At 38.2% G+C, this 19676-nt stretch overlaps 1 protein-coding gene across 4 annotated transcripts in view; it reads right to left on the reverse strand.

The window, feature by feature from the left end:
* Positions 1 to 17645, reverse strand: part of TERB2 (telomere repeat binding bouquet formation protein 2) — a 28880-nt gene extending 11235 nt beyond the window's left edge. For 2 of the 4 annotated variants that reach the window (XM_003121531.7, XM_084971551.1), the window contains exons 1-5: positions 17543 to 17645; positions 17334 to 17415; positions 16469 to 16608; positions 14152 to 14213; positions 7833 to 7918 (exon numbers count right to left, since the gene is read on the reverse strand). In XM_003121531.7, the coding sequence (XP_003121579.3) occupies positions 7833 to 7918; positions 14152 to 14213; positions 16469 to 16608; positions 17334 to 17415; positions 17543 to 17606 (434 nt within the window). In that variant the 5' untranslated portion in view covers positions 17607 to 17645. The remainder of the gene's footprint in view (positions 1 to 7832; positions 7919 to 14151; positions 14214 to 16468; positions 16609 to 17333; positions 17416 to 17542) is intronic. The other 2 variants (XR_014812135.1, XR_014812141.1) reach the window with 1 other exon arrangement.
* Positions 17646 to 19676: the final 2031 nt, after the last annotated feature.

Below are 19676 nucleotides of genomic sequence, written 5' to 3' on the forward strand. Positions count from 1 at the left end.
CAAGCAGTTTCTGATTCTATCTGTAGAAAAATTAGGAAACTTTACTCAGATATAGAAAAGAAAAACAAAGAAAAACAAAACAGCATTGTCCTGGGTAGGAATACTGAAAATTATAAAGATATTAATTCTTCTCAAATAACACAATTCTCAATAAAATTCCAGAGGGAGTTTGTTATTTAAGGAAAAAAAATTCTAAAATTCACTTAAATAACCACATGCTAGAAGATATAATAGGAAGCAAGACCAAATTTATAATTTATTTTTATTTTTGTCTTTTTAGGGCCTCACCCACAGCATATGGAAGTTCTTAGGCTAGGGGTCGAATTGGAGCTGCAGCTGCCAGTCTACATCACAGCCATGCTTCACTAGCTCTGATCCACATCTGCAACCTACATGGCAGCTCACAGCAGCACCAGATCCTTAAGTCACTGAGCAAGGCCACAGACAGAACCCACATCCTCATAGATACTAGTCAGGTTTTTTTTGTTTTGTTTTGTTTTGTTTTGTTTGTCTTTTTGCCATTTCTTGGGCCGCTCCCTCGGCATATGGAGGTTCCCAGGCTAGGGGTCCAATCGGAGCTGTAGCCACCAGCCTACGCCACAGCCACAGCAACATGGGATCCAAGCTGCGTCTGCAACCTACACCACAGCTCATGGCAACATCAGATCCTGAACCCCACTAAGCAAGGCCAGGGACAGAACCCACATCCTCATAGATACTAGTCGGGTTCTTAACCCACTGAGCCATAACGGGAATGCCCATGGACCAAATTTATAATAGAATGAAAAAAAAAATAGGAATAATTAAAAGAAGTATAAGATTTATATGAGGAAAATGCAAAAATGTTTTTTAAGGGCCACAAAAGAAAACTTGAACAAATGAGGAAAAAAACATCATTTTCTCAGATAGGAAGATTTGGCATCATAGATAGTCTCCCTAAATTAACCTATAAATAACACTAAAAATAACAACAGGAATTTTTGTTTTAATATGAACAAGCTGGTCCTAAAATTCAGACAGCAAAATAAACCAGGAAGAATAGCTAAGAAAATTTAGAAAAGAGTAAGGAAGAGGAACTAGCTCTACATATTAAATCATATTATAAATAATTAAAATAGAGTGGTACCATTGCATGACAGATGAGTGGAATAGAATATAAAGCCAGAAATAGACCCAAATACTTATAAGGATTTAATTTGGAATAAAGGTGGCATTTCAATACAGTGGAGGGAAAGATGAAGTACTCATATCAATAGCCATAAATAAGGATCGATCTGGGGGGAAAAAGGTGGATCCCCAAATGTATCAAAGATTTATATGTAAAAATATAGAAATTATTGGAGTTCCCTGGTACTGCAGCAGGTTAAGGATCTTGTGTTGTCATTGTGTGCCTTGGGGCATTGCTGTGGAATGGGTTCAATCCCTGACCTGGGAACTTCCACATGTCACAGGCACAGCCAAAAAATAATAATAATAATAAAGAAGATCAAGATATCATTAAGAAGAAACCATAGCAAAATTATAATAGCAATAATCTTAGAGAAGATGTTCTTAAGTATGACACAAAACTCAAAAAGCCACTAAAGATAATATTAATAAAAATGAATACATACAGTGAAAAAAAAGTCTGCATGCAAAACCCAACATTTTTAAAGTCAAAAGACAACAGGCTAACAATTGTAATTTATTCACAAAGAATTCTTTCTCCTCAAAGAGTTCTTGCAAAAAAATAAAAAACTCAAGTCAATAGAAAAACATGCAAAGGATATGAGTAAATAGTTGACGGAAGAGGAAATACAAGTGGTTCTTAAACATATGAAAAGACACTCAACTTCACTCATAATAATAGCAATTCAGACAAAAAACTAGAGTCACCACTTTATCAGATTAGTAAGGACCAAAACATATGATAGCACACTGTGTTGGAGAAGGTACAGAAGAAACAAGGGTGACTAAGTTTACCCTAAGTTGAGGGGTTTCTCAGGACATGGGGCTTTTCAGTGCTAAAACCAGGTCAATCCCAAGCAAACCTTGATGGCTGGTTACTCTGGCCCAGAAAACACACTTAAATATACACCCAGTAGGAATGTAAACTGGTTTAACCTCTACAGAGGGCAATTTGACAAGACCTATTAAAGATGCAAAATGTATGTGCCTTTTGACCTAGCAATTCCCCTTCTAAAAATTACCCTACAGATACTTGTACACACAAAAAATGGTATTACATGTCCAATCACTGAAGAACTGTTTTAACAGCAAATTAGAAATTACCTAAAACTCCAGTAAAATAGGAGAGTAGTTAAATAAATTAAGGTAAATCCACACAATAATACTACATAGCACAAAAATGAAAAATCTCTTTATGTAGTAATATGGTATGAACTCCAAGGTAAATTATTAAGAAAAAGAAGGAAGGGTGCTGAATAATGTTTACAGAATATTACTATTTGTGAAGAATAGGAGAACTGAAAGAATATTTATTTGTATACTAGTATATGTATATTAAGAAAGTGATAATATTGGTTGCCTCTGGAAGAGAAACTGGCTAGCAAAGAGCCAGTATAGTCCATAATTTCCCCATTTGTATATCTTGGATTTTGAACCATATGAATATATTATCTATTAAAAATAATTAAAACTTGAAAGTAGGAGAATAATAAGTAGGCAGGAAAAGTTAAGGAAAAGATTTTTAAAAAGAAAGTAATGAGTTTGGGACTTGCCTTGTTAAGTATTAAAATATATAATTTAAAAGGATATTATGTCAAAATAGATCCATAGATTAATGGAATAAAACAGTTTAAAAACAGATCTCCGGAGTTCCCGTCATGGCGCAGTGGTTAACAAATCCGACTAGGAACCATGAGGTTGCGGGTTCGGTCCCTGCCCTTGCTCAGTGGATTAAGGATCCGGCGTTGCTGTGAGCTGTGGTGTAGGTTGCAGACGCGGCTCGGACCCCACGTTGCTGTGGCTCTGGCGTAGGCCGGTGGCTACACCTCCGATTGGACCCCTAGCCTGGGAATCTCCACATGTTGCGGGAGTGGCCCAAGAAATAGCAAAAAAAAAAAAAAAAGACAAAAAAAAATCAAAAACAAAAACAGATCTCCAGATACATTAAAACATATGACAGGAGTTCCCACGGTGTTGTAGCGGAAACGAATCCGACTAGGAACCACGAGGTTGTGGGTTTGATCCCTGGCCTTGCTCAGTGGGTTAAGGATCTGGCATTGTTGTAAGCTGTGGTGTAGGTTGCAAAAGCAGCTCGGATCTGGTGTTGCTGTGGCTGTGGCTTAGGCCAGCAGCTATGGCTTGATTAGACCCCTAGCCTGGGAATCTCCTAGCAGGTGGGGTCCTAAAAGGAAAAAAATATGACAAAGGGAAACCACTCATCAGTTGGAGATAGATTCATTATTTTAAAAAACTGGTGGAAATTTCTCATTTGTTACACAAAAATAAATTTCAATCTTCACCTATATACCAAAACAAACATCTGCGGAATCAGAAACCTATTTGATCTCTGAATGGGAAAGGACTTTTCTGAACATAAAAGCAATAGAAAAAATAATAAAGGAAAAGTGATTTAACAATATAAAAATTCAAAATTTGTATCTATAAAAAATATAAGCCAGACAACAAACTGAGGAAACAATGTGACAGACTGGCAATAAGACTCCCAATAGAAAATGACAAAAGGGTAAAAACAAGCCACAGAAAAGGAAATGCAAAATGCTAATAAGCAAATACAAAAAGATTTGAACCTATTAGTAATCAAAGAAAAATGCAAATTAAAACAAGATGCCCCTTTTTATCTATTAAACTGGCATAAGACTTCTTCTTACTAATAATATACTGATGATGATGTGGTGAGACCAACAGTGGTGGCAGCTTTATTTATTTTTTTATTTTATTTTTAAAATTTTAGGGCCACACACAAGGCATATGGAGGTTCCTAGGCTAGGGGTCAAATTGGAGCTCTAGCTGCTGGCCTACGCCACAGCCACAACAACATAGGATCTGAGCCATGTCTGTGACCTACACCACAGCTCATGGCAACCCATTGAGTGAGGCCAGGGATCAAACCTGTGTCCTTATGGATGCTGGTCAGATTCGTTTCCCCTGAGCCACATCAGGAATTCCAGTGGTAGTAGTTTTAAATTTGCGCTTTTGTGGGAAGCAACTAACAGGCACTATGGGTTTCAAAAACACTCATAGCTCACCAGAGAATATAAGGAATGAAGGAGAAACCCAAAGGAATGTAAAATTACAATTTGTGATAAATCATACAAAGGACAATTTCAAGATGACCTTGGACTTGTCCTTGTCTAGGAAATAGTGCTATATGATTTAGCATTTTATGATGTTTTATTGTCTGGGTAATTCCCATTAGTATTTTTTGCTTTCCAAGTTGTCTGCTACCTCAAGTTGGGAAGGAACAATGTAATCATGTGCTGTATCTTTTTTACTCATCACTTTGAATCTAGGTGAATGGACTATATGACAGTTTATTAACATGAATCAGACTGTATCATTATTATGATAGAAATTTTATAATATCCACTGAACCAAGTTTCTAAAATTGTATTTTTAAAAAATGTCATAAAATAAAACACTTTTCTTTACCAAAATTACCTAAAAACAAAGAAGAAAAACCACTCATAGGTCATTAATACTGTAAATTCCACATCTGAGAATTTATATTAAGAAAATTTTCTAAAAACTAGAGAAAGTTTTATTTTTAAAAAAAGATGTTCATGAAGCTGCCACGAGAGTAACAAATTGTAAAAATTTTTTAAAAACTGGGGGAGGGAGTTCCCATTGTGGCTCAGCAGGTTAAGAACTTGACATAGTATCCATGAAGATGCAGGTTCAAATACTGGCCTCACTTAGTTAAGGATCCAGCACTGCTGCAAACTATTGCACAGGTTGCAGATGCAGTTCAGAGCCCATGTTGCTGTGGCTGTGATGAAGCCCAGCACCTACAGCTCTGATTCTACTCCTAGCCTGGGAACTTCCATATGATGCAGGTGCTGTCATAAAAAGAAAAAAAAAAAAAATTGGGAGTTCCCTGATGGCTCAGCAGGTCAAGGATCCAGCACTGCTATTGCTTTGGCTCTGGTTACTGATGTGGTGTGGGTCTGATCCCTGGCCTAGAAACTTCTGCAGGCCTCAGGCATGACCAAGAAAACAAAACAAAACCCCCAAACAGACAATAAGATTAAATACCATATATAGCCATTACAAATAATAATATTGAATAAGATTTTTCAAAATGGAGACCTGCCCATAGAATACTAAACAGAAAATCAAGGGACAGACTAATATATGCAGTCCAACTTCGACTCTAGTTAATGCGCATATCTGTATAAAACTGGCAAGAAATGTACTAATGTTGATGGTGGTTATCTGAGTGGTAGGTTTGCTTAAAATTTAAAGCTTTTTTATTTTTTCTGTAGTTTCCATTTTGACAAATTACATGCATTATATTTATAATAAAATAACTAAGCACAAGAGAAAAAAATAGAAATTCATGCTCTTTTCAGAAGATTTGAGAAAATTTGGGGAAAGGAAAATAGCATAGTGATTTAGAGTACGGACTCTGGATCAGCTAGAATTGGTTTAAAACTAGCTTTACTACCGAATATTGGGTAAATTAGCTCTATGAACCTGTTTCCTCAATTGTAAAATGAGGCTTATAGTATTGATCTATCTTATAAGATTGGGAGAAATGAAATACTGTGAACTGCTTAGCTCACAAGGGTCTTGTATTGGGCAAGTGTTCACTAACTAGTTCACCACTTAGTCTTCAATATCAGCAGTAGCATGCCAACGAAATAAACTTTAATAAGTAGGTTCAAAGTGTATTTAATTTACGTTCACACTGCACCCTCTTGTGGTAACACAAAGACAAAGGCTCTAGGTAGACATCTACCCTTCCCTATTTTTGAAGTTGTTACTGTCTATTTTGCTGTTATTGGAAAATACTGGACATATTTGCCCCAGATTTGTAAGCTTTCTTTGTATATTAAAGGAACTAACCCTTGATCAAATGTTCTTAAAGGTGTATATTTTCTTTTGACTTTGGTTTATGGTATTTTCATTGCACGTACAAGTTTAAAATATTTTTTGTCATATTATCAATCTCTTCCTTCTGGCTTCTCTGTTTTTCAGGACAACCATTTCTCAAAAACAAAACAAAACAAAACAAAACAACAACTTATGACGTTTTTCCTAGTCAAGTGAATCACTGGGAGTTACTTTTTTTTCTTTTTTCTTTTGGCTTTTTAGGGCCACACCCATGGCACATGGAGGTTGCCAGGCTAGGGGTCTAATCAGAGCTACAGCTGCCAGTCTAGGCCACAGCCAGAGCAATGCCAGATCCAAGCCTCGTCTGTGACCTACATCACAGCTTACAGCAACACCAGATCCTTAACCCACTGAGCAAGGCCAGGGATCAAACCCACAACCTCATGGTTCCTAGTTGGATTCATTTCTGCTGCGCCACGAGAGGAACTCCTGGGAGTTACTTTTTAACTTGTATTTCCCATTCTTCTCTTATACAGTCACCTGGAATAACCATTCTCTCCTCTACTAATTCCTTAGGAATATATTCATGGTCTCACCTCTTCTATTTTCATTTTGCTTCCTTTCTTTACCAGGTTCTTATCTCAAAAAGCATAAAAGCTTCAAAGGAGTGCTAGACATAGAAATCTCAAAGACCTAGAATATGGATACTCAGACTTAAGTGGTGGAATATCTAGAAGCCATAGGATCATAAAACAATAGTTTATAAACTTAAAACATTAAATCCACAACTTGGTACATATGTCAAATCATAACAAACCAGATAGGTATGAAAGTACAGAAGAAAAAATATGGGAGAAAAATGTTAAATGGAAAGGACTATATAAATTGTAGTTTTTATATTGAAGGAATATCATTTTTATTTCAGCACTAAACACCGGACTTGAATATCTAATGCTTTCTATGAACATTCAAAAACCACTGAATTGGAAAGTATGAAATTAGGACTAGATAAGGGGGCCTGTAATAGACTCGCCCTAACACAATGCTTGTTTTTCTTTTTCCTTTATCTAGCTAGCTAGCTAGCTAGAACAGCACCTGCAACATATGGAAGTTCCCAGGCTAGGGTCGAATCAGAGCTGTAGCTGCCAGCCTACACCACAGACACAGCAACATCAGATCCAAGCCATGTCTGCGACCTACACCATAGCTTGTGGCAACTTTTGATCCTTAACCCACTGAATTGACGCCAGGAATCAAACCCATGTCCTCATGGATACTCGTCAGGTTCATTATAACTGAGCCATGAGGGGAACTCCTTGTTTTTCTTTTTTTTAATTTTTATTTTTTGTCTCTTTATTTTCTAATTTAATTTCTTAAAGTAGCCATGTTAAAAATTTGGTAATGGAGAAATCACCTAGAACTTCCAACCCTAAGAAAATTACTGTTAATATTTAGTTTATTTCCTATTATTATAATACATATTTTAAAAATAATATAACAGTGATCACAATACACATAAAATTCTTGTCTCTTCTGCAAAGATAGTCTTAGCATAATCGACTAAATTAAATGCATGGGCTCTGGGATTGGACTGACCCAGTTCAAATCCTGCTTCTCTCCACTTAGTGGAAGTTTGTATGACTTTGGGCAAATTAATTTATCTAATCTTAGATCTCTTTTTCTATAAAATGGCAATGGTGATAATGATATCAATCTCACAAGAAGACTGTGAAAATTAAATGAGTTAAATATACAATATTCAAAGATGTCTACATTGAGTTGAATGTCAATAAAGTATATGAATTCAATACCTTGTGGATAATTCTTTTTTGTGATCTGTTGCTAATTCACTGCTTTCCCTAAAGGCCTTTATTTCATTTGGTGTTACTTCATCATGCTGTGGATAGCAAAAGAAAGCACATTTTAAAAACTCAGAACACCAATGATCCAATCAATGATTTTATTTTTAAAGCAAAAAAATAAATTGGTAATATGTCAAGAGTCATGTGGAATTGTCTTGTGGCATAGGCAGCAGGTTAAAGATCAGGCATTGTCACTGCAGTGACTTGGGTCGCTTCTGTGGCTTGGGTTCAATCCCTGGCCTTGGAAATTTCACATGCCATGGGTATGGACAAAAAAAAAAAAGAGAAAGTCACAAAAATATCTATTCAGTTAGGTTCACTTCCATCTAGTTTGGGGGGGAAAGCTTAGAAAATTTTGTACACACACATACAGAATTATATAGATTTAGAGAGTCATAAAGAAAGAAGACTAGGATTTCTTATTTTAACTATTTATTTAGTTATTTTTGGCCAGGCCCATGGCAAATAGAAGTTCCCAGGCCAGGGATCAAATCCATGTCACAGCAGTGATTCCAGCCACAGCAGTAACAATGATAGATCCTCGATCTGCTGTGCCAAAAGGGAACTCCAAACTAGGATTTTTAAAATATCAGCTGTGGTTATATGGAACCCAAGGCATGGAGAAGCTCCTGGCCAGGAGTCAAATTGGACTTGCAGCTGTGGTCTACACCACAGCCACAGCAACACTGGATCTGAGTCACATCTACAAGCTAGGCTGCAGCTTGTGGCTATGCCAGATCCTTAACCCACTGAGTGAGGCCAGGGATGGAACCCTCATTCTTACAGAGACAATGTCAGGTCCTTAACCCACTGAGCTACAACGGGAACTCCCATATTACTTTCCAGTTTTTTAAAAAGGAGGAAACCAAGAAAATGTTATTAATTTAAATTTTCTTAAAATTCTTGACTTGAAAATTCCTAGGCTTGCTTTGAGCTACAAATCAAAAATATGAAGCAAGCTGAACAAATTATGTTTCCCTTCAAAATTAAAGCAGAGTATTTAGTTATGAAGTTACAAAAGAACTAAATGTATATTAAGCTTTTCCAAAAGATTATGTGAAAATGACTCGGATACTGGTGCCTATTTCATAATATATTTACTTAATATACCATGAGGAAATTTCTAAATTTAGGTCACAAATCCACTCCAAACAATAATAATGTTCCTCAAATTACTTTCCAGATTTACCCTTGTTACTGCTACTCAATGAAGTACCTTCTACTTATATACTCCATGGTTATATTATTATAATTGTATAATATGCAAAACCAATCAATATTTGTTTTTTTGAGGGTTTTTTGGGTGATTTTTAAAAAATTGAAGTATAGTTTGCCTTACAATGTTTCAGGTGTACAGTAAAGTGATTCAGTTATATATATATATATATATACAAATACTCTTTTCCAGGTTCTTTTCTTTTCTTTTTTGATTTTTAGGGCTGCACCCACGGCATATGGAAGTTCCCAGGCTAGGAGTTGAATCAGAGCTATGGCTACCAGCCTATGCCACAGCCATAGCAAGGCCAGATCCAGAGCTGAGCTGTGTCTGCGACCTACACCACAGCTCATGGTTAACACTGGATCCTTGACCTACTGAGCGAGGCCAGGGATTGAACCTGTGTATTCCTGGATACCAGTCGGGTTCGTTTCTGCTGAGCCATAAGAGGAACTCCTCGGATTCTTTTCCATTATAGATTATTACAAGATATCGAATATAGTTTTCTGTGCTATGCAATATGTCCTTGTTGTTTACCAATCAATATGTGAAAGAACAAAATCCTTTATCATGTTTTAATCATAAAATTTCTAAAGTCAGTAGTCAATACAGTAGTCAATGTTCTACTAATTTTTTAGTAGGAAAAGCATTGGATTGGTTGGAGCTGAGAAAATTTGGTTCCTCTTTGCTCAAATCAGGCTATGTGATCTAAGTCTTTAATATCTCACCTCACTTTTCTCATTTCTAAAGAGGAATGATTAAATTAATGATTTTTTAAATTGGTACAACCACTATGGAAAACAGTATGGAGGTACCTCAGAAAACTAAATATAGGACTACCATATGACCCAGCAATCCCACGCTTGGGCATATATCCAGACAAAACTTGCATTGAAAAAGACACATGCGGAGTTCCCGTTGTGGCACAGCGGTTAATGAATCCAACTAGGAACCATGAGGTTGCGGGTTCGATCCCTGCCCTTGCTCAGTGGGTTAACAATCTGGCATTGCCGTGAGCTGTGGTGTAGGTTTCAGACTCGGCTCGGATCTGGCGTTGCTGTGGCTCTGGTGTAGGCCGGCAGCTACAGCTCTGATTAGACCCCTAGCCTGGAACCTCCATATGCTGCGGGAGCGGCCCAAGAAATTGCAAAAAGACAAAAAAAAAAAAAAAAAAAAAAAGACACATGCACCCGTATATTCACTGCAGCACTATTCACAATAGCCAAGACATGAAAGCAACCTAAATGTCCACTGACATTTGAATGGATTAAGATGTGGTATATATACACAATGGAATACTATGGCCATAAAAAGAACAAAAAATGCCATTTGCAGCCACATGAATGGAATTAGAGACTCTCATGCTAAGTGAAGTAAGTCAGAAAGAGAAAGACAAATATCATATGATATCATTTATATCTGGAATCCAATATATGGCACAAATGAACCTTTCCACAGAAAAGAAACTCATGGACATGGAGAACACACTTGTGGTTGCCAAGGGGAGGGGAAGGGAGGGGGGATGGACTTAATCTGGGGTAATAGAAGCAAATTATTGCATTTGGAATGGATAAGCAATAAGATCCTGCTGTATAGCACTGGGAACTGTATCTAGTCACTTGTGATGGAGCATGGTGGAGAATAATGTGAGAAAAAGAATGTATATATGTGTACGTGTATGTGTGTGTGTGTATGTGTGTGTGTGTGAGACTGGGTCACTTTGCTTGCTGTATACTAGAAAATTGACAGAACACTGTAAACCAACTGTAATAGAAAAAATAAAAATCATTAAAAATAAATGAATGATTTTAAGGAATTTTTGGTATATTCAATAATTATTGACAAATAATAACCATTCTACCATCACTCATGTCTCTGGAAATACTGTGACAAGTTAAGGATTAGATATCTGATCCTTAGTACAACACAGCCAAAGGTACTAAAAGACCTAATATTTTCAGATGATGACACTTTGGGAAGAAAAAAACAAGTTAATGAAAGGAATACAACATGTATAAATTAATTGGCTTTAAATATATTATAAAGATTTTCTAACTTTTTATTTTGAAAAATGTCAAGTTTACCAAAAAAAGTTAAAAAGTAATACAATTAGGACTATATACCTTTTGCCCAGATTCACAGTGTTAACATTTTTGTCACCCTGCATGCCCTTGCTCTCTCATTTTATTTATTTATTGTCTTTTTGCCTTTTCTAGGGCCACTCCCGTGGCACATGGAGGTTTCCCAGGCTAGGGGTCTAATCGGAGCTGTAGCCGCCGGCCTACGCCAGAGCCACAGCAACATGGGATTCGAGCAGCGTCTGCCACCTGCACCACAGCTCACGGCAATGCTGGATCCTCAACCCACTGAGCAAGGCCAGGGATCAAACCCGCAACATCATGATTCCTAGTCGAATTCGCCAACCGCTGAGCCACGACAGGAACTCCGCTCTCTCATTTTTTATTTTTACTGGACCATTTGAAAATATTTGCAGGTATTATGAAATTTCATTCCTTAATCTTTAGTATGAAGTCTCTTCAAAAATCCATTCTTCTATTTTTATAATACCACCATAACGATTAAGAAAATTAACATTAATTCAGTATCACCTAATATACTGTCCATATTAAAAAATTTCTCCAAGTTTCATTTTCACTTTTTAAAAATTCAAAAACCCAGAAGTCAAAGTTCATATATCATATTGACTGTTATGTATAGATCTAGAACAGTTTTCCTACCTTTTTAAAAATGTTTTGTCTTTTTAGGGCCGTACCCACGGCATGTGGAAGCTCCTAGGTCTGGGGTTGAATCAGAGCTCTAGCTGCTGGCCTATACCACAGCCATAGCAATGCCAGATCTGAGCCACATCTGCGAACTACACCACAACTCAAGGCAACGCTGGATCCTTAACCCATGGAGCAAGGCCAGGAATTGAACCTGCATCCTCATGGATGCCAATCAGATTTGTTTCTGCTGAGCCATGATGGGAACTCCCTGCCCTTTGTTTTTTATGACATTGTTTTAAAAAGTCTAAGCCAGTTATTTGTTTTGTGACATGTTCCATAGTCTGGAATCATCTGAGTACTTACTCATAATTAGATTCAGCATTTTGAACAAGAACAATACAAGATAATATTGCCTACTTTTGCTCAGATCTGATCTCTGGCCCAGGAAATCCATATGGTGCGGGGCACCAAAAAAAGAAAAAAAAAAAAAAGCAGTATTGCCTACTTTTCATTATATCACACCAAGCTGAACATAACAAGAGGTTATTCCAATACTGGTGATGCTACATTTGATCAATTGGTTAAGGTGGCTTCTGCCAGATTCCTCCATTGTAAAGGCATGTTGCTCGCTTGTGTGGGTTTATTTTATTTTACACTTTATTTTTTATTTTGCTTTTTTAGGGCTGTACCTGAGGCATGTGGAAGTCCCTAGGCTAGGGGTCAAATCGGAGCTGCGGGTGCCTGTCTACACCACTGCCATAGCAACTAGGGATCCGAGCTGCGTCTGTGACCTATACCACAACTGATAGCAACCCCACATCCTTAACCCACTGAGCGAGGCCAGAGATCAAACCCATGCCCTCATGGATACTGGTTGGGTTCGTTTCTGCTGCACCACAATGGGAACTGCTGGGCTGATAATTTTAGATCATGGTTTTAAAATCTATTAATGACCCTCACCTAAATCAATTTTTTTTTATTAGGAGGGTGGTAAAATGAGGATTTTCTACTCTATCATCCTTTCTACATTTGTTTGCTTTTATTTTGAAACAAAATTTTCCCTTATCCCACCTTTTCCTTCCTGTCTTCCCTCTTTCCTTCCTTCTTCCCTTTTGCATGTTTCTTCCTTCTTTCCTCTGTTCTTCCTTTTTCCCTCTTTCTTTACGCTTTTGGAGTATCGCTATGGAATCATGGTTTTTTAAATTAATTCATTATAATCCACTACTGTTATTATTCTTTTTGATGCTCAGATTACCCCAAATTTGGCTTTGCATGAAGATTTTTTTTTTTTTTTGTCTTTTTGCCATTTCTTGGGCCACTCCTGTGGCATATGGAGGTTCCCAGGCTAGGGGTCGGATAGGAGCTATAGCCACCAGCCTACACCAGAGCCACAGCAACGTGGGATCCGAGCTGTGTCTGCAACCTACACCACAGCTCACGGCAACGCTGGATCGTTAACCCACTGAGCAAGGCCAGGGATGGAACCCGCAACCTCATGGTTCTTAGTCAGATCCATTAACCACTGAGCCATGACGGGAACTCCTGCATGAAGATTTTGAAGAAAGTCAAAAACAAAGGCAAATTTGAGGCAGGATGGCAAAAGCTAAAAAAATTTCAATATTTCACACATGTATAAAGGGCTATTATTTATAACATTTAACAAATGGCATAACAGAAATTAATCAGAATCTACACTGGCAGTAAAGAGCTGGTAAATACTGTTTGGTTTGTATTTTTTTTTTAGGGCCAGATATTTAACACACTATGGCCGCAGAGTGGAACTTCCAAGAATTGGTAAATACTGTGTACCTATTACTTCCTAACATATTACCGACAGAAGCAGATTTTCAAGTTTCTCATGTGAATAATTTTTTTTTTTTTTTTTTTGTCTTTTTAGGGCCATACCTGAGGCATATGGAGGTTCCCAGGCAGGAGTCAAATTGAAGCTGTAGCTGCTGGCCTACATCACAGCCATAGCAATGCCAGATCCGAGACACGTTTGCAACCTACACCACAGCTCACAGCAACACTGGATCCTTAACCTACTGAGCAAGGCCCAGAGATTGAACCTATGTCCACATGGATACTAGTCAGGTTCATTTCCACTGAGCCACAATGGGAACTCCAATGTGAGTTCCCAATTTTACTAATGTACCAGTGCAAAGATAATGTCAAACTAGATAATGTTCAATAAAAGCATGTCCTTCAAATATCATACTTTGGATCACTGGTGCTAACATGTCAGAAGCACATATTTTTAAGATTATACTGATTTCAAAATTTTTGAAACAGTAAATTCTAACCAAGTACCTTAATTTACTCTTACCTTTTCTAATAGAAAACGTTGGTCTTGTTCCCAAATAAAATTACCAATTTTTCTTCTTATTTCTGTGGTAAGAAAAACAAATTCAGTACCATTCCTTTTAAAAAGTTAACTGTAGAATTTTCTTTTCTTTCTTTCTTTCTTTTTTTTTTGTCTTTTTGCTATTTCTTGGGCCACTCCCGAGGCATATGGAGGTTCCCAGGCTAGGGGTCGAATCGGAGCTGTAGCCACTGGCCTACTGGCCTACGCCAGAGATTGAACAACACGGGAGTCCAAGCTGTGTCTGCAACCTACACCACAGCTCAGGGCAACGCCGCATCGTTAACCCACTGAGCAAGGCCAGGGATCGAACCCGAACCCTCATGGTTCCTAGTCGGATTCGTTAACCACTGAGCCACGACAGGAACTCCAGTAACTGTAGAATTTTCTGAATTTTGCTTGAGGTTTGACATTTTTGTCAGCATTATTCCACTGGCACCAAAATTATTTAAGATGCTTATTTAAAATGCAGATTCCTATTGATCCAGATTATTAAGGAGAAGCTTAGGAATTTGCATGTCTAATAAACTCTCCAGATGATTCCAATGCATTGAGAATCATTGTTGTAAACTTTTTTGCTGTAATATATATCTTCATCAGATGTCAGCATCTTTAGGCCAAGCATTATTAAAAAAGGCAATTGTTGAGTCAAAATAAAAGGCATAAAATTCCTCAATTTGTAAAGAAGAGATCCTCAAGAATTCAATAATTTATTTTGCTAAAAGAAGGCTGGATGAGCAACATGTCTAGTGGGCATGGTAGTGCAGGAATTCTGCAATGCTGAGCTTGTCAAAGGACTACACTGTCATCGTAAATCAACTATCTCAAAAGTTTCCACAGTAGCCCACTCAAGGACAAGAAGTTAACATTCCTCTAAACTTAAGCTGTCCAAAATAGCCACTAGACTACGTGGGTACCATATTGAAAGATGTGGCTAGTCCAACTGAAATGTGCTGTAAATTTAAAATTAACAAAGGATTTCAAATCCAGTATCAAAAAAAGATGGAGTTTCCTTTTGGTACAGCAGGTTAAGGATCTGGCATTGTAAAATATCTCAATAATTTTTATACTGAATATATATTGAAATGATAATGCTTTAGATACATTAGTTTAAATAAAACATTCTTAAAATTAATTTCACATATTTCTTTTATTATGACTACTAGAAAATTTAAAATTAGTAAGTGGATTACATTTGCCTCTGACCCTTCTACTAGACAATCCTGGTTTAGGTAAAAAATAAAGTATACTTTTTATTTTTATTTAATTAATTTATTTATTTTTTGTTTTTTTAGGGGTGCACCCGCAGCACATGGAAGTTCCCAGGCTAGGGGTCGAATCACAGCTGCCGGCCATAGCCACAGCAATGCAGGATCCAAGCCGCATATGCCACCTACACCATAGCTCACAGCAGTGCCGGATCCCCAACTCACTGAGGAAGACCAGGGATTGAACCTGCATCCTCATGGGTACTAGTTGGATTCATTAACAACTGAGCCACAATGGGAACTCCAAGTGTGTGTGTGTTTTTTTAATACTCTGCTTCTTGGAAATCTGTACTACTTTCAGCCTTTCTAGAGATGGTCATATAAACATCAAGAAACACATCAAGAACTGGATAATAATGCAACCTACAAAAATGGGATATTTAAAGTAGCCCATAAAAAATAGAATTTGGACAGAACCCAGGATAAGAAAGGGTGCTCCAAGTGGAAAAACTAAAAGAACCAATCTCAGAAGCAGTTTATTTACTTTTACTTCACAGGGTTGCTAAAATAACTAATGTGAAACTATTTTCAATACCCTAAAGAACAATATATAGATTATCATAATGAATCTTGAAATATCAGGGAAAATCCAGAAAAATAATGATGAGATTCAAAGCTAATAAAAAACATTTATTGTATACTCACAGGTCAGATTACTTAACATATTATCTCATTTTATTCTCAAAAAAACTTGAGAGAAGTTGCTAGAGGTCACAAAATTAGTAAATGTTGGATCCTAGTTGTGAGAACATGATCTGCATCTGTCTTACTCACCACTATGAATTCCCAGCATCTGGGTTGAAATGGGGCACATAGTAGGAGCTTGGTGAATGCATGAATGATAAATAGAGCTAGGATACACACCCAAGGCAATCTGACCCAAAGTTTATGCTTTTCCATTCATATTAAATGACAAAAAACACAAAAATCTCTAAGGACAAAAATCAGTAAAGTTGGATAACATAGCTGGATTTGGCAGTCTAACAGAGATGAGATGAAAGATCTTTACTAACCTTTTTGAAGGCATGCAGGAGGAAGAATGAAATGACCTAAAGCCACTGAGTTTTTAATTTCAGCATTAGCTACTGCAGAGAGATAGTAGGCATGAAACACTGTAGCATTATCTTCTATGTAATCAAGGCTTTGATATATTCTAGGAGAAAGAAAGGAAATATTTTAGGGTATGAATTATACAACAATGTAGTTAACCTTTCAAAAGAAAGAATAAATGAATGGAAGTAGGTAGAAATATCTGTAGGTAATCAGGAGACTGTAGGTGGGGGAAAGGTGAGGACTGGGGCGGCCAGGATGGTGATCAGACCTCTGTTTGGTAACCATAATCTGACCACAAGGGGGAATCATAGTTGGACAGACTGGAGGCAGAGCAACCTCTCAGGAAGTACTATGATAGTTTGGGCAAGAGGTAATTTCGGGTGCGAAAGAACGAACATTTACAGGGATACAATTCATGGTGTTTAATTAACAGGATTAATAAGTAGATTAATGGGAATAGGGGTTATTATTCAAAAGAAACTACCAAAATTTTAAGTTTAAGAACACAGCAGCTGGTGCAGGTACGAGGGGCAATCAGGAGATCTGGTTAAAACACACTGGCTATGAGGACCCGAGGGGCACCATAGGGATGTGGGAGAAACAACTGGAACCGGGAAGAGACTCAAGAACCAGGTAGGAGGCGATGCCATTGGGGCCGAAAGGAGAGGAGAAAGGTTATCTCCCATTATCTGCCCCTGACCCTGTCTCCCCCTCCCACCCCGCCCCCATCTAGGACTGTATCTTCCCATTATCAACACTTATTAGTGTAATGAAACTTCTGTCCCAACTCCTGGCTCATCACGACCCAAAAACACTGCAAGGTACCTCAGCGTGTCTGGGTGTGAGGCGTCACAACTGAACAAGTAGTCCGCGGCTCTCAGGTCACTTATCGTTCCCCCTTCAGCCACTATGGAGGCAAGCACACAGAGTGAAGCACAAGTACTAGCGTGGTGGAACGGTGTCAAGAAAGGTACCAAAGGAAGGAGGAGCGCTCCCCTCACCATCTCACACACCCTTTCCACCCAACTTCCTACCCCAGAACTGCCTCAGGTCTCCGCTGACGCTGCCGCAAAACCAACCCCGCTGCCCTTGAAACATGGCACCGCCTCCTCCCGCTCCTCAGGCACCTCACACGCTAGGACAAGGGGTGGGGGTAGGGGGCTGGGATTTGGGAGCCGAGATCGCTGATTGGTTGGTCCGAAGCCAAGCCCCATGATTGGTTGTCAGAGTAATGGGCGGGAAAAGCCTGAGACCCGGGGGAGAAGATTTTGGTCGCGCCAGCCTGTGCGAACCAGTTCTTGGAATTGTGCTTGGGATTGTGAAGGGGAATCTCCGTTTTTCCTGGCTCAGGTGAGGAGGAAGAAGGTCAGCCATGCTTGTGAGTTTTAAACCCTAAGTCTTAGCAAAGTTACCATGCTGTGTTACTACTTCGAAGCAAACAAAACTCATTTTTTTTTGTCTTTCCTGGGGCCGATCCCGCGGCATATGGAGGTTCCCAGGCTAGGGGTCCAATCGGAGCTGTTGCTGCCGGCCTACGCCAGAGCCACAGCAACGCGGGATCCAAGCCGCCTCTGCAACCTACACCACAGCTCACGGCAACTCCAGATCCTTAACCCACTGAGCAAGGGCAGGGATCAAACCTGCAACCTCATGGTTCTCTAGTCAGATTCGTTAACCACTGCGCCACGACGGGAACTCCGAAGCAAAACTCATTTTATCACTCCATCTATGAATATTTCAGTTGGAATCTCTAAGAGATGAAGACCTTAAAAAAAACGTACATAGTTAACACACTTAAGGAGTAGTAATTAATGTAGTCCCGTATCTCACCAGTGTTCAAATTATGTTTTTCTTTAGTTTCCCAGCTGCCCTCCCCCCTTATATCAGTTTTGATAAGCTCTATTTTTCTGGTGTTGGATCCATTTAATCTAAAATTTCAAAAAATACTGATATAAAAATGACCATAAAATTTTTATAATGTTTTTTAATGTCTGTAGGGTCAGTGGCAATGATTCCTTTTTCATTCTGATATTAGTTACTTGTGCCTTCTCTTTATTTCTTAGTTTCACCAGAGGTTTGTCATTTTTATTTGCCTTTTCAAAGAACAAACTTATGACATGATACTCTCATATATTTCTTTTCTCTACCATTAATTTTTGCTCTTACAAGTTCCTTCTACTTTGGGGGGGGGTCTTTAAATTGTTGTTCTTTTTCTAATTTCTTGAAAGAGATGACTGATTTTCATCCTTTGTGTTGTTTTTTGTTTTTGCCTTTTTAGAGCCGCACCTGCGGCATATGGAAGTTATTAGGAGAGGGGCGGATAGGAGCTGGAACTGCCCGCCTACACCACAGCCACAGCAATGGGAGATTCAAGCTCATGTCTGTGACCCACACCACAGCTCACAGTAACGCTGGATCCTTAACCCACTGAGCAAGGCCAGGGATTGAACCCACATCCTCTAGTTGGGTTTGTTTCCTCTGAGCTGCAATGGGAAAGCACCCTTTGTTTTTTTAATATATGCATCTAAGGCTATCAATTTCCTTTAAACTGTGTGCTAGTTTTTCAGATGCCATTTTTAAAAATTATCATTTAATTCAAAATATTTCCAGATTTCCAATAGGAGTTTTTTGATCCATGGATTAAAGTATTTTAAAATTTCCAAATTCATGTGGTTACTGACTTCTGGTTTAAATGCATTAAGGTAAACAAATATAGCTTGTGTGATTATAATCCATTTGAATTTGTTGAGGGAGTTCCACAGTGGTCTAGTGGTTGGGATTTTGGGCTTTCACTGCTGTGACCCAGGTTCAGTCCCTGGTCTGGGAACTGAGATCACCCATCAAGTCACTTCACGCTGCAACCATAACTAAGTATTTGTTGAAATTTTCTTTTTGAATGAAGTGCATGGTCAGTGTCCTGTGTGTTAACAAAGAATGTCCTAAAGCTGTTGGATGTTCTTGAGTGTTGCATACAGTGATCTACGTATGTTCATTGAGTCAAGTTTGTTAATCATATTGTCTGATTCGTCTGTCAGTTGCTGAGAGAGGCATGTTAAAATCTTTTATGATATTTATAGATTTATTAATTTCTTGTTAATTTTACTTTGTGTTGAAAGTATGTTGTTAGGTGCATGCAAATGTATACTTGTTACTTTCTACTTGATTGAA

This window comes from Sus scrofa, chromosome 1, assembly GCF_054392235.1.
Source record: "Sus scrofa isolate SSC_HxYL_T2T_F1_AM1 chromosome 1, Sscrofa_HxYL_maternal_Yorkshire_Landrace_v2.0, whole genome shotgun sequence".
NCBI lineage: Eukaryota > Metazoa > Chordata > Mammalia > Artiodactyla > Suidae > Sus > Sus scrofa.